This window comes from Castor canadensis, chromosome 1 (assembly GCF_047511655.1).
Source record: "Castor canadensis chromosome 1, mCasCan1.hap1v2, whole genome shotgun sequence".
NCBI classification, from domain to species: domain Eukaryota; kingdom Metazoa; phylum Chordata; class Mammalia; order Rodentia; family Castoridae; genus Castor; species Castor canadensis.
The window spans coordinates 184365382-184382450 of NC_133386.1; the positions used below are offsets into that span (position 1 = coordinate 184365382).

At 34.0% G+C, this 17069-nt stretch overlaps 1 protein-coding gene and 1 pseudogene across 1 annotated transcript; both read right to left on the reverse strand.

Moving 5' to 3' along the window:
* Positions 1 to 2335: 2335 nt before the first annotated feature.
* Positions 2336 to 3289, reverse strand: LOC141413638 (NADH-ubiquinone oxidoreductase chain 1-like; annotated as a pseudogene).
* Positions 3290 to 14076: 10787 nt separating this feature from the next.
* On the reverse strand, positions 14077 to 15021 carry LOC109702512 (olfactory receptor 4A16-like). Its single transcript, XM_020187831.1, has one exon. It carries the CDS (start codon positions 15019 to 15021, stop codon positions 14077 to 14079), a length of 945 nt encoding a protein of 314 aa, XP_020043420.1.
* Positions 15022 to 17069: the final 2048 nt, after the last annotated feature.

The window sequence follows — 17069 nt, forward strand, 5'->3', positions numbered from 1 at the left end:
AAAGACCAAAAATCATATGTTCTCCCTCATATGTGGACATTAGATCAAGGGCAAACACAACAATGGGATTGGACTACGAGCACATGATAAAAGTGAGAGTACACAAGGGAGGGGTGAGGATATGTAAGACACCTAAAAAATTAGCTAGCATTTGTTGCCCTTAACGCAGAGAAACTAAAGCAGATACCTTAAAAGCAACTGAGGTCAATAGGAAAAGGGGACCAGGAAGTAGAGAAAAGGTTAGATCAAAAAAAATTAACCTAGAAGGTAACACCCACGCACAGGAAATCAATGTGAGTCAATGCCCTGTATAGCTATCCTTATCTCAACCAGCAAAAACCCTTGTTCCTTCCTATTATTTCTTATACTCTCTCTACAACAAAATTAGAGATAAGGGCAAAATAGTTTCTGCTGGATATTGCGGGAGTGGGAGGGAGAGGGAGGGGGCGGAGTGGGTGGTAAGGGAGGGGGTGGGGGCAGGGGGGAGAAATGAACCAAGCCTTGTATGCACATATGAATAATATAAGAAAAAAAAAGAATTGATATTACTATGAAAAAGATTATTACAAAAGCGTGGGCTATAATGATCACATTATAGATTTGGTCATCTCCTAATAGGGTCCCTGGTTGTCCTACTTCTACACGAATTAATAAACTCAGTGCAGTTCCTACTATTTCTGCTCAGGCTCCAAATATTAAGTATAGGGTGCCGATATCTTTATTGTTTGTTGAGAATAGTCAATGGTTGACAAACATAGGTCAAATGGCTGAGCAAGCATTAGACTGTAAATCTAAAGACAGGGGTTAAGTCCTCTTTTTATCAGGCTTTGAGGTGATGAATCACGTTGAATTGCAAATTCAGAAGAGCAGCTTCAATTCTGCAGGGGTCCCTCCCGCCTTTTTGTCCTAGACGGTGGGAGAGGTAGACTGAAGTCAATTGTTTAGGGAATTTAGCTGTTAACTAAAATTTCGTGGGTTTGAATCCCATCAATCTAGTGAGGAGTTAGCTTAATAAAAGCATTTGATTTGCATTCATGAGATATAGGGTGATGTCTTGCAGTCCTTATTCCAGGAATTAAGTTTATTTAACTTGCTTAGGGCTTTGAAGGCTCTTGGTCTGTTTAAACTAAATTCCTAGTTTAGGGTAAATATAATAAGTGTTAGAGGTAGGGTTATAGTTGTGATAATAAAAAGTGGGGGCAAAAGGATTGAGAATTTGTTGTTAGGATGATGCCACTTTATTTTTATAGTGTTGGTGGTTGGGAATAGGGTTAGGGTTGTTGAGTAGATTAATCATATGTAGAAGTAGAGGTTTAGTAGGGCTAGTGTGGCTATGATTGTGGGTATTAAGATTAGGTTGTTTTTTGTTACTTCGTTAATGATAATTCATTTTGGTAGGAATCCTTTTAGTGGTGGGAGTCCTCCAAGTGATAAAACTGAAATAAGTAGTATTAGAGTTATTACTGGTGTTATATTTCAAGAGTGGGCTAGGAATAGTGCACTAGTATTTGAGTTATAGTTAATTATTGTGAATAAGGTGATAGTAGGATGTAAATGATTAGGTTTAGTTGTATGAGATGATAGCTATTATTCATCCTATGTGGGCAATTGATGAGTAGGCTATAATTTTGCATAGTTGTGTCTGGTTCAGGCCTCCTCAGCCTCCTACCATAATTGATAGGAGGGCTATTGATATGATGAATTGGTAGTTGATATAAGATGGAGATTGGAGCTAGTTTTTGTCATGTTAATAATAGTATTCTGGATATAAGGGTGGTTCCTTGGGTGACTTCTTGTACTTATAGGTGAAATGGAGCTAGTCTGAGTTTTATAGTTAATGCTGTTAGGGTTATAAAGGAGATAATGGGGTTTTGTATGTAGGTGATGGACAATTGTCCTGAGTCTAGTAATTTGATTATGATTGCTATTAAGAGTAGTATAGATGCTGTAGCTTGTGTTATAAAACATTTGGTTGCTGCTTCTGTTGATCATGGGTTTCCTTTGTTAATTAGTAGAGGGATGAATGCTAATATATTAATTTCTAGAACTGTTCATGTTAGTACTCAGTGGGAGCTTGTTATTGTAATTATTGTTCCCATAAGTATGGTGAATAGAATAATTAATTTAGCAATGGGGTTGATTAGTACGGGAAGGTATAAACCAACATTTTCGGGGTATAGGCCCAATAGCTTATTTAGCTGACCTTACTGTAGAGTTAGTTGTAAGAAGGTAGCACGAAGAATTTGAAATTCTTAGGATTAGGTTCAATTCCTATAGCTCTAGAAATAAGAGGATTTAAACCTCTGTGTTTTACTCTATCAAACTAATTCTTTTGTCAGACATATTTCTGTATTTGTGGGGGAATGCTTGATATAGCAATGGGGAGAGATACATATAATATGCAGGCAGCCAAGGTAAGTGGAAGGAAATTTTTTCATAGTAGGTATGTGAGTTGATCATATCAGAATCGGGGGTATGATGCTCGGATTCATAGGAATAATGTTGTGAGGCAAAGGGTTTTGATGGTGAAGTTGACTGTATATAGTTCTGGGGTTAGGGGATTGTGGAATGCTCCTAGAAATATGATTCTTGTGAGAGCATTTATTATAATAATGTTTATGTATTCTGCTATAAAGAATAGGGTGAATTGTCCAGTGGCAAATTCTATGTTGAATCCGGATACAAGTTCGGATTTGCCTTCAGTTAGGTTGAAGGGGGCTTGGTTTGTTTCTGCTAATGTTGAGATAAATCTTATCATAGCTAGTGGTCATGTTGCGATAAGAAGTCAGATATGTTCTTGTGTCGCGATTAGTGAGAATATGGTGAGTGATCCGTTTATAAGTATTACTGATAGGATGATGATGGCAAGGGAAACTTCATATGAGATTGTCTGTGTGACTGCTTGGAATGCTCCGATTAGGGCATATTTAGAATTCGATGATCAGCCTGATCATAGGATGGCGTAGACGGATAGGCTGGAGGTTACTAAAATAAATAGAATACCGAAGTTTATATTAAGTAGGGGTTGTGGTATTGGGAATGGGATTCATATACTGAGAGGTAGGGAGAGTACTAGGGTTAGGGCAATGGAAAGTAGTAGTGGAGAAGAGGCTAGTGGTCATATAGGCTCTTTAATAAATAGTTTTAGTGCATCGGCAAATGGTTGGAGAATGCCATAGGGGCCTTCTACATTTGGGCCTTTTTGTAATTGTATATATCCAAGGAGCTTTCGTTCTATGAGGGTTAAGAATGCTATTGCAAGTAGAATAGGGATAGTTAGTGTGAGTACGTTTATAATGAATGTGAAGTGTTAAGGAGAGGACTTGAACCTCTGAGGGTAAAGTTTTAAGTTATGCAATTACCAGGCTCTGCCACCTTAACTCGCCCTGTTTTAGGGTGGGTGGGGTAAATAATTTACTAGATTGATATTAGTTCATCTATTGGATTTAAGGTTCTGGAGGAGAGTTGTCCTTATTTCTCTTGTCCTTTCCTACTGGGAGAAACTTGTAAATAGATAGAAACCGACCTGGATTGCTCTAGTCTGAACTCAGATCATGTAGGACTTTAATCTTTGAACAAACAAATCATTAATAGTGGTTGCACCATTGGGATGTCCTGATCCAACATCGAGGTCATAAACTTTATTGTTGATATGGACTCTAGAATAGGATTGCGCTGTTATCCCTAGGGTAACTTGGTCTGTTGTTCAAGTGAAAGGTCAATTTATGATTTCTTGGTATTTTTACTTGTCAGTCTAAATTAAAGTCATTTGGAGGTTAGTTTATGCTCCGAGGTCACCCCACCCAAAATTATCTAGCCAGAAATTACAAGGTTAAGCCATTAGGCATATTGGTAGATTTATATAATTGTGGTTGAAAAATTAAAGCTCCATAGGGTCTTCTCGTCTTATTTGTTGATTCCCGCCTCTTCATGGGAAGGTCAATTTCAATGATTAAAAGTAAGAGACAGATATAAACCCTCGTCAAGCTGTTCATACAAGTCCCTACTTAGGGAACAAATGATTATGCTGCCTTTGTACGGTCAAGGATACCACGGCCATTTAACATTTGTCCCTGGGCAGGCGGTGCCTCTAATAGTTGATATGCTAGAGGTGATGTTTTTGGCAAACAGGCGGGGTTTTTGTTTGCTGAGTTCCTTTTACTTTTTTAAATCTTTCCTTATAGCACTCCTGTATTGGGTTAACATTTTGTTTTTATAGGTTCAACTTGTGTTTATTTTTTACTATAAATATGTTAACTATCAGTGATTTATTCAGTCTGATATACGTTTGTGCTTGGAGAATTTTTTCTTGTTACTAATATTAACATTAACTCATCTATTGGGAAATAGGTAGACTCAGTTTATGTTATAGGAGATCATGTTGATTCTTGTTATTTAGGGGTAGGTTTGGTTGAGATTGAATGCTTTCTTAATTGGTGGCTGCTTTTAAGCCAACTATGGTGGTGTAAAGGATTTTACTCTCCATATAAGGTTGTATCCATATCTAAAGGGCTGTCCCTCTTTAGACTAACATTAAAATTTACATCTGGAATTATTATTTCAGAATTAGCATTGGCTAATTGGGAGGAATATGAGGCTTCCTTGTTTAGATGTATGAAGAAGAGGGAAGTCTGCTAAAATTAGGATAGATAATACTAGGGCTAAGACCCTGACAAGTTTGTTGGGGATAGATCATAGGATTGTGTATGCAAATAAGAAGTATCATTCTGGCTTAATATGTGGTGGTGTGTTTAGGGGGTTGGCTGCTGTGCAATTGTCTGGGTCACCCAATAAATCTGGTGAGATTAGTTCTAGGACTAATAGGAAGATAAATAAAAGTAAGAATCCAAGGGAGTCTTTAATAGTGAAATAGGGGTGGAATGGGATTTTGTCAGAGTCTGAGTTGATTCCAGATGGGCTATTTGATCCTCTTTGGTGTAGGAATAGGAGATGGACTATTGCTAGTGCTGCGATAATGAAGGGTAAGATAAAGCGGAATGCGAAGAAGCGGGTTAGGGTGGCTTTGTCTACAGAGAATCCACCTCAAATCCATTCTATTAAGTTGGATCCAATGTATGGGATTGCTGAGAGTAAGTCAGTGATTACTGTAGTGCCTCAAAATGATATTTGTCCTCATGGGAGGACGTATCCTATAAAGGTAGTGGCTATGACTGTGAAAAGTAATATGATACCAGTGTTTCATGTTTCTATGAAGGTATAAGATCCATAGTAGATTCCTCACCCTACGTGTATAAATAGGCTGATAAAAAATATGAATGCTCCATTGGCATGAAGATATCGGATAGTTCAACTGTAGTTTACATCTCAACAGAAATGTGTGACTGATGAGAATGCTGTTGTGGTGTCTGATGTGCAGTGGTGTATCACTAAAAATAGTCCTGTTGTAATTTGTAGGATCAAGCAGATTCCTAGTAGGGAGCCAAAATTTCATCATGCTGAGATGTTGGATGGTGTTGGAAGATCAATAAATGAGTGGTTAATAATTTTTATTAATGGGTGTGTTTTTTGGATGTTTGTCATTAGGGGTTTCTGTAGTTGAATTACAATGATGATTTTTCATGTCATTGGTCTTAGTTTGAGTCCATGTAGAAATTATGACATACTCTATGTATTTGTTGAGTGTTATGTTTGTGTTAGGTTTTCTAGGGTTTTCTTCAAAGCCTTCTCCTATTTATGGTGGTTTGAATTTGATTGTTAGTGGAGGGGTTAGTTGTGGGTTGGTTTTGAATTCTGGTGGCTCTTTTTTAGGTTTAATAGTATTTTTGGTTTATTTGGGTGGAATAATAGTAGTATTTGGTTATACTACGGCAATGGCTATTGAAGACTATCTTGAGATGTGGAGTTCAAATGTGGTGATTTGGGGTGCTTTAATATTAGGTTTGCTTGTAGAGTTCATTTTTTTGGTCTTGCTGGTGAAGAATGATGAAGTAGAGATATTAGGGGGTATTTATAATACAAGTGATTGGGTTATTTATGGTGGTGAGGAGGTGAATATATTATAAGGATGTTATAGGTGTTGCAGCTGTTTATAGTTATGGGTGAGGTGAATTTTTGCTGATGTTTGATCTAGTGTATAGCCTGAGAATAGCAGAAATCAGTGAACAATCCCTCCTATGATTGCGAACACTGCTCCTATGGATAAAACGTAGTGGAAGTGGGCTACCACATAGTATGTGTCATGCAATATGATATCTAGTGATGAATTGGATAGTACAATACCAATTCCTACAATTTTGTAGGAATTTTGATGAAAGAAATCAAAGGAAATGTAAGTATATGAAAAAAATTCATTAGACATGAATAGGAAAATTCATATTCCTGAAAATCTTTTCTCCTCAAATTGAACTACAGATTCAGTGCAATTCTATACAACCAATGATGTCATTTGGCTTTGTTTTTGTTGCATAATTTGACAAGCAGCTTCAGAAATTTGTATGGAAAGACAAAAAAGAATAGCCAAATTAATTTGGAAAGAAATAAAGTTGAAGGATTCATATTACCTCAATTCTAACAGGAAGTGTCATATTAGAGAAAAGAATCTCTCTCTGTGTATGTATACATATATAACAAAATAAATATATAAATTTGATAGAATAGGAAGTACAGAAATACACTCATATAGTGCACAGTTTTTGTTAAAATTAGTCATTCAATAGAAAAATGATAAGGTTTTGAACAAATGATGCTGAGATAATTGCATATCCAATTGCAAATGTGAACATTGGTCAGCCCCTCACATAATAAATAAAAGTTGGCACTAAACAGCTATAACATACATATTAAACATAAAACTATAAAACATCTTTTTTATTGTTGTGTTTGGAAAGAGAACATTGTGGCATTTACAAAATTTTTTATAATGTATCAATTATATCATATTTGAACTCAGCCCCTCTGCCATTCTCCTTCATCCCCCTTCCCCCTTATTCCTGGAATAGTTTCAACAGATATAATTTCTCCATTTACCTATGTGTGTACACAGTATTTGCACCATATTAACCCACATTCACCATGTGCAAATCTCCCTCCTCCCGCCAGTACCAGCCCCTCCAGGCAGCAGAACCTATTCCACCCTTCTATTCTCTGATTTTATATAAGAAGAAAAGAAGAAAAAATGTTATTTTTGCTTGTTTAAGACAGCCCTATTTGGTTCATCGCTTCTATTTTTCTTCTTTCTACCTTAGCCCCTTTCTTATTGCAGTTTCACCAGTTTAAAACTTCTATATTCATTCTTGTATAGGTAGTACATCAACCATATTCACCTTCTTAACTTCCTTATTTTATTCCCCCCACATATGTGAATGCCCCTTAGCTTGACCCATTTTTCATAGTATTGCTATATTTGAATTAAATCTATATTCCACATATGAGAGAAAACATGTGACTTTTGGCTTTCTGAACCTGGCTAATTTCACTTAAGATGATGTCCTCCAGTTCCATTCATTTACCTGCAAACAATAAAATTTCATTCTTCATTGTGGCTGAGTAAAATTCCACTGTATATAAATACCACATTTTCTTAATCCATTCATCAGTAATGGGACATCTTGGCTGTTTCCACAGGTTAGCTGTTTTGAATAGTGCTGCAATAAACATGGGTGTGTAGGTGCCTTTATTGTAACCTGACTTATATTCCTTCTAGTACATCTCTAGGAGTGGAATTGTTGGATCATAGGGCAGTTTTATTTTTTTAAGTGATAAAACATCATAAGGCGAAATCAAAGAAAACCTTTATGACCTTGGGCTAGTCAAAATTTTCCTAAATAGGCACAAAACCATAATCAATAAAAGAATAAATTGGTGAGTTGTGCTCTAATACAATGAACAGTTAAACCATTCAGACACATTTAGGAAAGGTGGGGACAAAATATTTACAAATATTTCCAAAAATATAATAAACTGTCATTTTTCAGAGTAATGGGTCACTCAGTATAACATGAACAAAAACAAACCAAATATCTTATATAAATGAAAAACAGATAAAAATTTGTTCAAAATTATTCATTATTCAAAAATGAAAATGAAAACAAGATATCCCCATACTAATTAGAATGGCTAAAAGATAAAAGGAAAAAACTCCACAATACCAATTCTGACAAGGATGCAAAGTCTGAAAATATCAGTTGTTGCTAGCTGTGAAGCAAAAGTCTATATTTTGGAAAACACTTTAACAGTTTCTTATGAAATAAAACCTGTACTTATCACAAACCTAGCTTTTCTACCACAGGTATTTAGAGAATTCTAATGAAAACCTATCCATTAATATACATGCACATATTATTATATTATAGAAGTTTTATTCATACTTTCAAGTATGTGTAAACAACCTGAGTTACTCTTACTGGGAAAGGATAAACAAACTTATAAACCCAGAATATTGGAACACTAGTCAGCAATAAAAATGAGTGATCTACTGGTAGATCACTCTCATGTATCAGTCTCAATGTGTTATACCATGAGGAAGAAATCAGATTCTTAAAGACTACTGTATGTCTTGTGTCAAATGTTTATTATAAGATGTTCTGGCAATGGCAAAACTAAAATTAGGACAGAAATGGAACAGTGTTTACTACAACTTGGAGGAAGGAGATTTGAGTACAGCAGGGTATAGGGAATATTTACAGATGATGAAGCAGTAGGAATATTGATTCTAATGCTTTCAGGAAAGAGACACAAATCAAAGAAAATATTTACAGATTTGACTATAGAAAGGCAGAATTATTGCTAGGCAGCCAAAAATTATTTCAGACCATTGAAAATCAATAATAAGCCACAAGCTGGGTAAACATGATTGCATGCACAATGCAAACATAAATTTACTCCTTTATAATGTGTCACAAAAATGAATTTGGGGAGAAAATAGGTAGAAGTCATCAAATATGAAATCATGTTAATTGAATCCAAATGTTTTACACATGTGAAATAATGTTTAAAATTAGGTTAAACTGAGTGAATTTCAATTAAAGCAGACAAATTATTAATCAAATTTTCATATATCACATTATCCTCATCAAGGGAAGATTTTTAAGAATGCAGACAAACAGGTATTCTCATGATCTGTGGAAAGCAGTGCATTTCCCCAAAAGTTTATGGGTGGCATTTTGGCAACCATTATGAATACAGACATTTTAAGTTTATACACGAATTGACTAAACAATATAGCTTCTAGGAACTCACATTTAGACATATTCAAAGAGTTTGTTGCAGGAATCAATGTCATAGAAAATGACTGGGAACAAGTAGAAAACCATGGAGTATATCAATTTCAGTACATCTTAATAAGGGAGTATAACAGTAAAAGGAAAACTGAAAATGAGATAGATACAAGACAACTATCATATGTAGATTTTTTTCAGAATGCTGAGGAATAAATGCAAGCTTCCCTATAGAGAAAATAGTCACTCATGCTTTTGTGTAAATATGAATGTATTTGTAAGGAAGAAATACATGAAGTATTTTAAAAATAGTATAGTGTCTAAAACTGACAGTAACATTGAAGACACTAGTAGGAATGGAGACATTTATTTTGTACTTTTATAATTTTGTATGAGTTTTATTTTCAATATTTAATATAATTTTACATTTCACAAAGTAAAATCATTAATATTAAAAATGTCATGTGTATACCTAAAATATTATAAAGAAGATCGTCTTCACAGTATTACATATTTAATGTGTATGCTAAAAAGAGTGAAAATGAAAGACAGTAATCTAAAAAAGTCAAGACACTGCAATGATAAAATGAGTGCATTGATTTAAAATATTCAACATATATTTAATGAAAGTTAAATTCTAGTTTAATTATTTTAAGTAAAAATTTAAAAAGAAAAATATTCTGAAACAAGTGGAAAATTTTCACTTAAAATTCATCACACATTATTTATTGATTGTCTACCACCCATGCATTATACCTACCCAGGTGCACTGATAATATGTTATAGAGCAAATGTTTACAAGGGAAACTATGATTGTGCAGACATGTAATTTATTGCTAAATTAAACTTATACAGAGTGCTTTAGAAAAAGGATGTTAGCATAAAACCTCAGAGGACTTCTAGGTCCTAAGTATATGTGTCTAACAACTTACATACACTTCTTTTGGCAAATGATTGGCTTAACTTTGGTAGACCTTCTGCATGGCTTTTATCATCTCAGAATATGGATATTTCTCAGAGTATAGATTAAGTGGTTCTTAGTGGCAGTGTGACTGTATTGTCAGTGGGGAAAATTAGCAAGTAGTTTTTAATTGCTATTTTGATTGTGCTATCAGCTTCTGTCACAAGGGTGATAAACAGGTGAGGATAACCATTTCAAAGGAACACATTTATAGGGTAATAATGTAGGCATCCCCACAGAAGCTAAGAATAACTCAGCACTTTTTCTATCCAATCATGAGCCCATGTTTCCAATTTTAACTAGTACAATAATATAATTAGGGAATATATTATAAAACTTTAGAAATAAATTATTGGAAACAAAAATCCTTATTTCAGATGATATCATTATTCATTTAACAGACCCTGAAGAGTTAACAGAGAATACTAAGCAAAGAAGTTACAAATCCAAAAGTTACTTGATATCTCTCATATTAAATGTGGGAGTCCAGTGAAATGACTGAATTCAAGGTTAAATTTTCTTAAATAATTTGGAAAATATAGTTTATTTTATATATAATTATATTTACATAGTTAAGGTAACCCAAAATACAAAATATAAAACTCAAACCAAAAATGTAAGACATATGTTAGGATGAAGACAAAACAAGAAAAAATTAGTGAAAAATCACACAGACCTAAACAAAGATATTTCATACTTCCCAATGGAATGGTTCAATGTGGTGAAGATGCTGATTCTTTTCCAAATTAATCATACATTTAATACATTGTCAACCAAAAATCCTCTCTACTAGATCTATGCAATCTTCTAAAATTATTCCAATGTTGAAGAATGTATTTTTAGAAAGAATATTGAATGAGAAGTCTTTTATTATATATCAAAATGCACTTAACTGACCTAAAACTATTAATAGCATATTAAATTAGAAATACTCAATTAATCAAGTTAAGATATCTTAGAAAGAGATACATTAATTTTGAATAGAAAATATAATGAACATAGCATACTAGATTAGGGAAGAAAGTTGAATTTATTTAAATGTGCTGAAAAATGTTTTTAGGACAACAGAAAAAACAATTTTTATAGTAGGAAGGAAACAAATATTCAATTAAAAATGGCTAAAACAGCAGAATGGAAGTGTTCTCACCACAAAAGAACACAGAGGTAATGTCATTGAAAATTAGCTCAATTTCACATGATAAGAGCAAGAGCACACAAGGGAGGGGTGAGGATAGGTAAGACACCTAAAAAATTAGCTAGCATTTGTTGCCCTTAACACAGAGAAACTAAAGCAGATACCTTAAAAGCAACTGAGGCTAATAGGAAAAGGGGACCAGGAACTAGAAAAAAAGTTAGATCAAAAAAGAATTAACCTAGAATGTAACATACATGCAGAGGAAATTAATGTGAGTCAATGCCCTGTATAGCTATCCTTATCTCAACCAGCAAAAACCCTTGTTCCTTCCTATTATTGCTTATACTCTCTCTTCAACAAAATTAGAGGTAAGGGCAAAATAGTTTCTGCCAGGTATTGAGGGGGTTGGGGGGAGAGCTAGGGGGTGGGGGCAAGAGGTAGGGGGCAGAGTGGGTGGTAAGGGAGGGAGTGGAGGCAGGGGGGAGAAGTGACCCAAGCCTTCTATGCACATATGAGTAATAAAACAACAAAAAAAAGAAAATTAGCTCAATTTAACCACACTATAATGATATGTATTTTAAAGCAACATATGTACATCATAGATATACAAATGTCTTGGTCAACTGATCAATGAAAAAAAAATAAAATTAAATTAGAAGTTGTTTTCACCAAAATAAATTGCAATAATATCAAAGAACACATATAGAGAAGACTGTATAATACCTTTAAGAATAAATAATTAGTATATAGATTGAAGAACTACAGTAATTCAGTGATAATGGGAAAATTGGCAAAAGAAATGAATAGGCAATTCATAAACAATTATAAAAACTGGATGTCCAGTTAACATGAGAATATGCTCAATTTCAGTAGCAATAAGGAAAAATCAAAAACACTATAAACTAACATTCTAATACCAATGACATTCACAAAAAGCAGACATCTCACAATATCAAGTGCTGGTAAGGTAGTAGAGCAATGGAGCTGTTATTCACTGTGGTGGGAGTGTAACTTACAACAAAGCATTATGGGAAAATGCAATCATCTGTACAAGGGAAAGTATAAACATCCTAATTAACACAAAATAAATATTCAAGATGTCCACAGCAAGATTACAGGAAAGAAAAAAAAAGTAAGAAACCCCAGGTGTCCAATGGTTAAATGCATAGAAAATCCGTGGTATACTCATATTGGAAATAATACACTCACAGGAAATAATGACACTATGAAGGTCATCCAGGGAAAGGATTAAATCTTAGCAAGTTAACAATTTGGGAAAACTAAAAATTCAGAAATCATCACTATATGGAATAATTTTAAGAAAGATAAGTAATAAGGATATCTAGATGATATATTTTAAGAATTAAACTATAGAGTTAAACTATTTTTAATTATGATCAACAAAATGTTTAGTATGGGGTTTACCTTTGGGGAAAGATACAGTATTTGTATCAGGAAGGTACAAACAAGTAATTTCAATTATTTTGAAAATATTTTAGGTAAGATGTTACAAAATTTTTTAATACATTGCATCTATTATCTGATAAGCATAAAAGTCATAGCATTATATGTAACAAAAGATCTAAAATATATTTTTATTTAGAAAAGTAAGCTTACTGTACATTAGATCTCTAAACTTGATCAACTGACATTGGCATCTACTACTTTGTATCCTTTGAATAACAGACAACATTAGGGCTTCAGGTAATAAAATGTACTGTATTGGAGACTGATGGTAAATGAAAAAGGTTTCAATGTTCTTACCACAAAAGCAAAAAAATTGTGTTATATGATGGCTATGTCAATTTTTTCACTTTGTAAATCCTTTATTATTTATCTGTCTATCCATCTAATCACATACCATAGGATTGTGTACTTAAATGTAAATAATAAGATTTATTTCAAAAAATGAACAAAAAAGAGATAGACATGGTTTGTCATAAATGCAATCCTAGGTACTGGGAGGCAGAGATTAGAGGATTGAAATCTAAGGCCAGCCCAGGAAAAGAAACTTAGAGAGAACTGATATGAAGAACAAGACAAGTATGGTGCTACACTCCCATAGTCTCAGGAATGAAGGAGAAAGAAATGTGAGGTTTATGGTTTAACCCAGTCTGGGCAAAAGCAGACTTTATCTGAAAATCAACTAAAGCCAAAAGGGCTGGGACCAAGTCTCAAGAATTAGAGTGCTTTCCTAACAAGCATGAGAACCTGAGTACAAGACCTAGTGATACCAAAAAAAAGAAAACTAAAGAAAACCAACTGATACCCTACAGAGAATAGATGATGTTACCACACTGTAGTAAAAGCAATTCTATCTTCTTATTGGTTTGGGATGTTTCAAGATAGAGAAAAACCTGGGTGTTTATATAAAATTTAAAAAGGATTTTACCAAAATATATTCTTAGGGATCGTGATGCTTCCAAAAATGAAGACATTCCTTTAATGGTTTACTGAGCATAAAATAAAAACATTTGGAAATACCTATTCTTTGAAACTGGACAAATTGCACATGTTAAATATTGACATATATGATAAAGTCCCATCTCAATCTTAACTGAGAAAGATAAACTTACAGGATGAGCTTAATTTTAGCTTCTCCTTCAATAAGACAAAATTCTATGTGCCTTTGTTCATCGTCCAGAATTTCTCTATTGATCTAATTCTAATCAAAATTATTATTTATTCTGCTTATTTGATGTCTTCAAAAAAGGAGAATCACTCTCTACAGAATATATTGAATAGATTATTTTGTACTTTGTTACAATTACTGCTTTTTTGTTGTCTTACAATTAGTATCTTGTTCAACATGAAGACGTTCTTATTCGATCTGTGGGTAATATTTTACACCAGAGTTTTTCCATACAATTTTTCATCTCTGAACTTCTCAAGGTGTATATTAAAGGATTCAATATAGGAGTAATAACTGTGTAAAAAACAGTCACAGATTTATCAATAGGAAAGTTGGAAACAGGTCTAACATACATAAAAATACAGGGAACAAAAAATAGGACAACTACTGTGATGTGTGAGCTGCAGGTTGACAGGGCTTTGAATCTCCCTTCCTGACTCTGAGTCTTAAGAGAGTTTAGGATGATTCCATAGGAGATTAGGAGAAGGATAAAGACCACCATACAGATTGCTCCACCATTGGCAACCACAGAGATGCCTATGAAGTAGGTGTCAGTGCATGAAAGTTTCAACAATGGGTACATATCACAGATGAAGTGGTCAATAACATTGGGGCCACAGAAAGGGAGATTGTACACAAAGACAAGTTGAACAACAGAGTGGGCAAAACCTCCAACCCAGGCCACCACCAATAGAAGGATAGAAATCTGTCGATTCATGATTGTCAAATAGTGCAGTGGCTTACAGATGGCCACATAGCGATCATAGGCCATCACCGCCAGAAGGAACACCTCAGCTCCACCAAGAAAGTGCTCCATGAAGAGTTGGCCCATGCAGGCTGGAAAAGAAATAGTGTTTTTCTCATAGAGTAAATCTCTGATCACCTTGGGAGAAATGGCAGTGGAATACACAGCATCCATGAGTGACAGATTGACAAGGAAGAAGTACATTGGGGAGCCCAAAGAGGGGCTGGCAATGACAGTCACCACAATGAGCAGGTTGCCCATCATCGTCACAATGTAGCTGAGTAAAAACAGGATGAATAATGCTTTTTTCCCGTCAGGATCCTGAGTAAGGCCCAGGAGGAAAAATTCTGTGACATTGTTACTATATCCCATTAACTCTTCTGGAAGACTTGATTACCAGATTAGAGTGAAGGACAGGATCAGTTATTAATTTTTGAACAGGACCATGTATCCTGTCTATCATGAATCACATCTTCATTACGTCTCCTGCATGGCAAACTCACAACAAACGTTTAGTTATCCTGTATTTAGTTCCTTTCCAATAATCCCATAGATCTTTTGTGGGTAATTCTACTTCCTCTCAGATTGTCTTGTTAAGCTACAATTACAAGGGTGCATCTCAAGGTCAGCGAATCTCTACAGAGAAGACTAGACAGAGATAACACACTCATTAACTGATTTAAAGTGACATAGTTCAAATAGCTTATTTCTTGGTACAGATGTCAGAAAGACATAAAGTATTTCTCCCTTTATGAAATCCGTAATGCAGTGGGCTAATAAACCCTAAATAGGAAGAGTGGAGATAATAGAATCTAATGAGAGAAGTGAAGAAGAGTGGGATATAATACTTTCTAGGTCCTGAGAGTGCTAAAAATAGAACTTCAGTGTCTAGATTCCAAACATTCACAAAATCAAGTCCATACTTGCTTAGAAGTTATAGGTTTGAGTTATTTTCTAAATTTGGTGACAAATATGTCTCAGTTTGTACTTAGAAAAATAAAGTCATTAAACTAGTTGATTTCATAATCTTTTCTAATATGAATACCTGCAATGCTATTCACCAGCCACACATTTATCTAATGTTTATGTTTTTTCTTTCTTCATAATTGTAAAATCAAACAAGCTTATCGTTGTTTCTTAAAATGTTAATCAGTGGAAACCTATATGTGATAACTACTGTGACCAAAGTAAGGAGTCTAAATTTGTCATTCAGTTTTGACCTTCATAGGATCAAATAAATCATATGAGCAAAAGAGTAGCATAGTGGTGGATCTTGCAGTCATTGGAGCTGGGATACCCATAGAATCTATGTTTATGTTTTTGTTGTTGTTACATCAAGGTGCCTAGAGCACTGCTTGTCACCTGGTAAAATATGAATGATGATAGCTGTTATCAGTGTTCATTGTGAGAGGAAATCATGAGGATATTTGTCAATTTAATAAGAATTGTTGACCTAGACAAGGATATAAGGAATTCTATATCTTTACCCGAATCCTTTGTAATGTTTGTTTTCTGCCTTAGGAATTACCTATTTTATTATATAAAAGCACAAGCAATGTTTACCTGTGAATGATTGTATTTTAACAAGAAGAAAACAAGAAAATCCCATTAACATGGATTTAGTGGTGGAGAAGGCTAGGTTCAGGGAGAGTGTGAGGTTTCTTTGGAAGCCGGCAGCATTGAGCCTCCAACAGGTCTTGTTTACAAAATTGATACCATCTGATTCAAAAGATCTGAATTTGTCACTCTTAGGCTACAGACCAATAAAGGCATATCAGCCATAGAAAATACATGTATAAAGTAGTTCATTCCAGGTCTATGTCTTTCACATTTTGTTTTTGTGCATTTATTCTCATTAGTTGTTACTGCTGAATTGAACCAGGTGAAATATTCTATTAGACATATTAATAATGTGCATAATAGAATAAAAACAGAATGCTTAAAGGACATTACATTTAAACTTATGTAAAGTATATGAGGTTTTATCAAAATTTGGTACCATACAAAGTGAAAAATAATATGACTATTCCAAATTAAAATCATCATGTTCATATTTTTCCAGGAAAGTATAATTTAATAGTTTGCAAGAGCATAGCTTTTTAAAAAGATACTTCTATAATTAAAAAAAATCCTATATGGTTCTTTAAAATAACAAATTAATAAATCTAAAGGAAATACTTCCCTGATCAAGACTTTTTATATGTACACATACCAGTATGTTTCCTGAGATAATTTTATGGTACACACATAAATCCCATATCAAACATTCAGAAAATAATAGACATTTGTTCCCTTATCCTCTAAACACTTGGAATGATATGAAGTTTTAAATCCCCTAGTTCAAATATATCTAAAATAATTATATTTCCTAGTTAACATAGTATGTAAAATATAATATTCTATAAGCTAAAGTAATAAAT

Excerpts from the sequence above, each read along its gene's own strand:
- LOC109702512 (XM_020187831.1), bottom strand. The coding sequence starts at position 15,021 with ATGGGATATAGTAACAATGTCACAGAATTTTTCCTCCTGGGCCTTACT.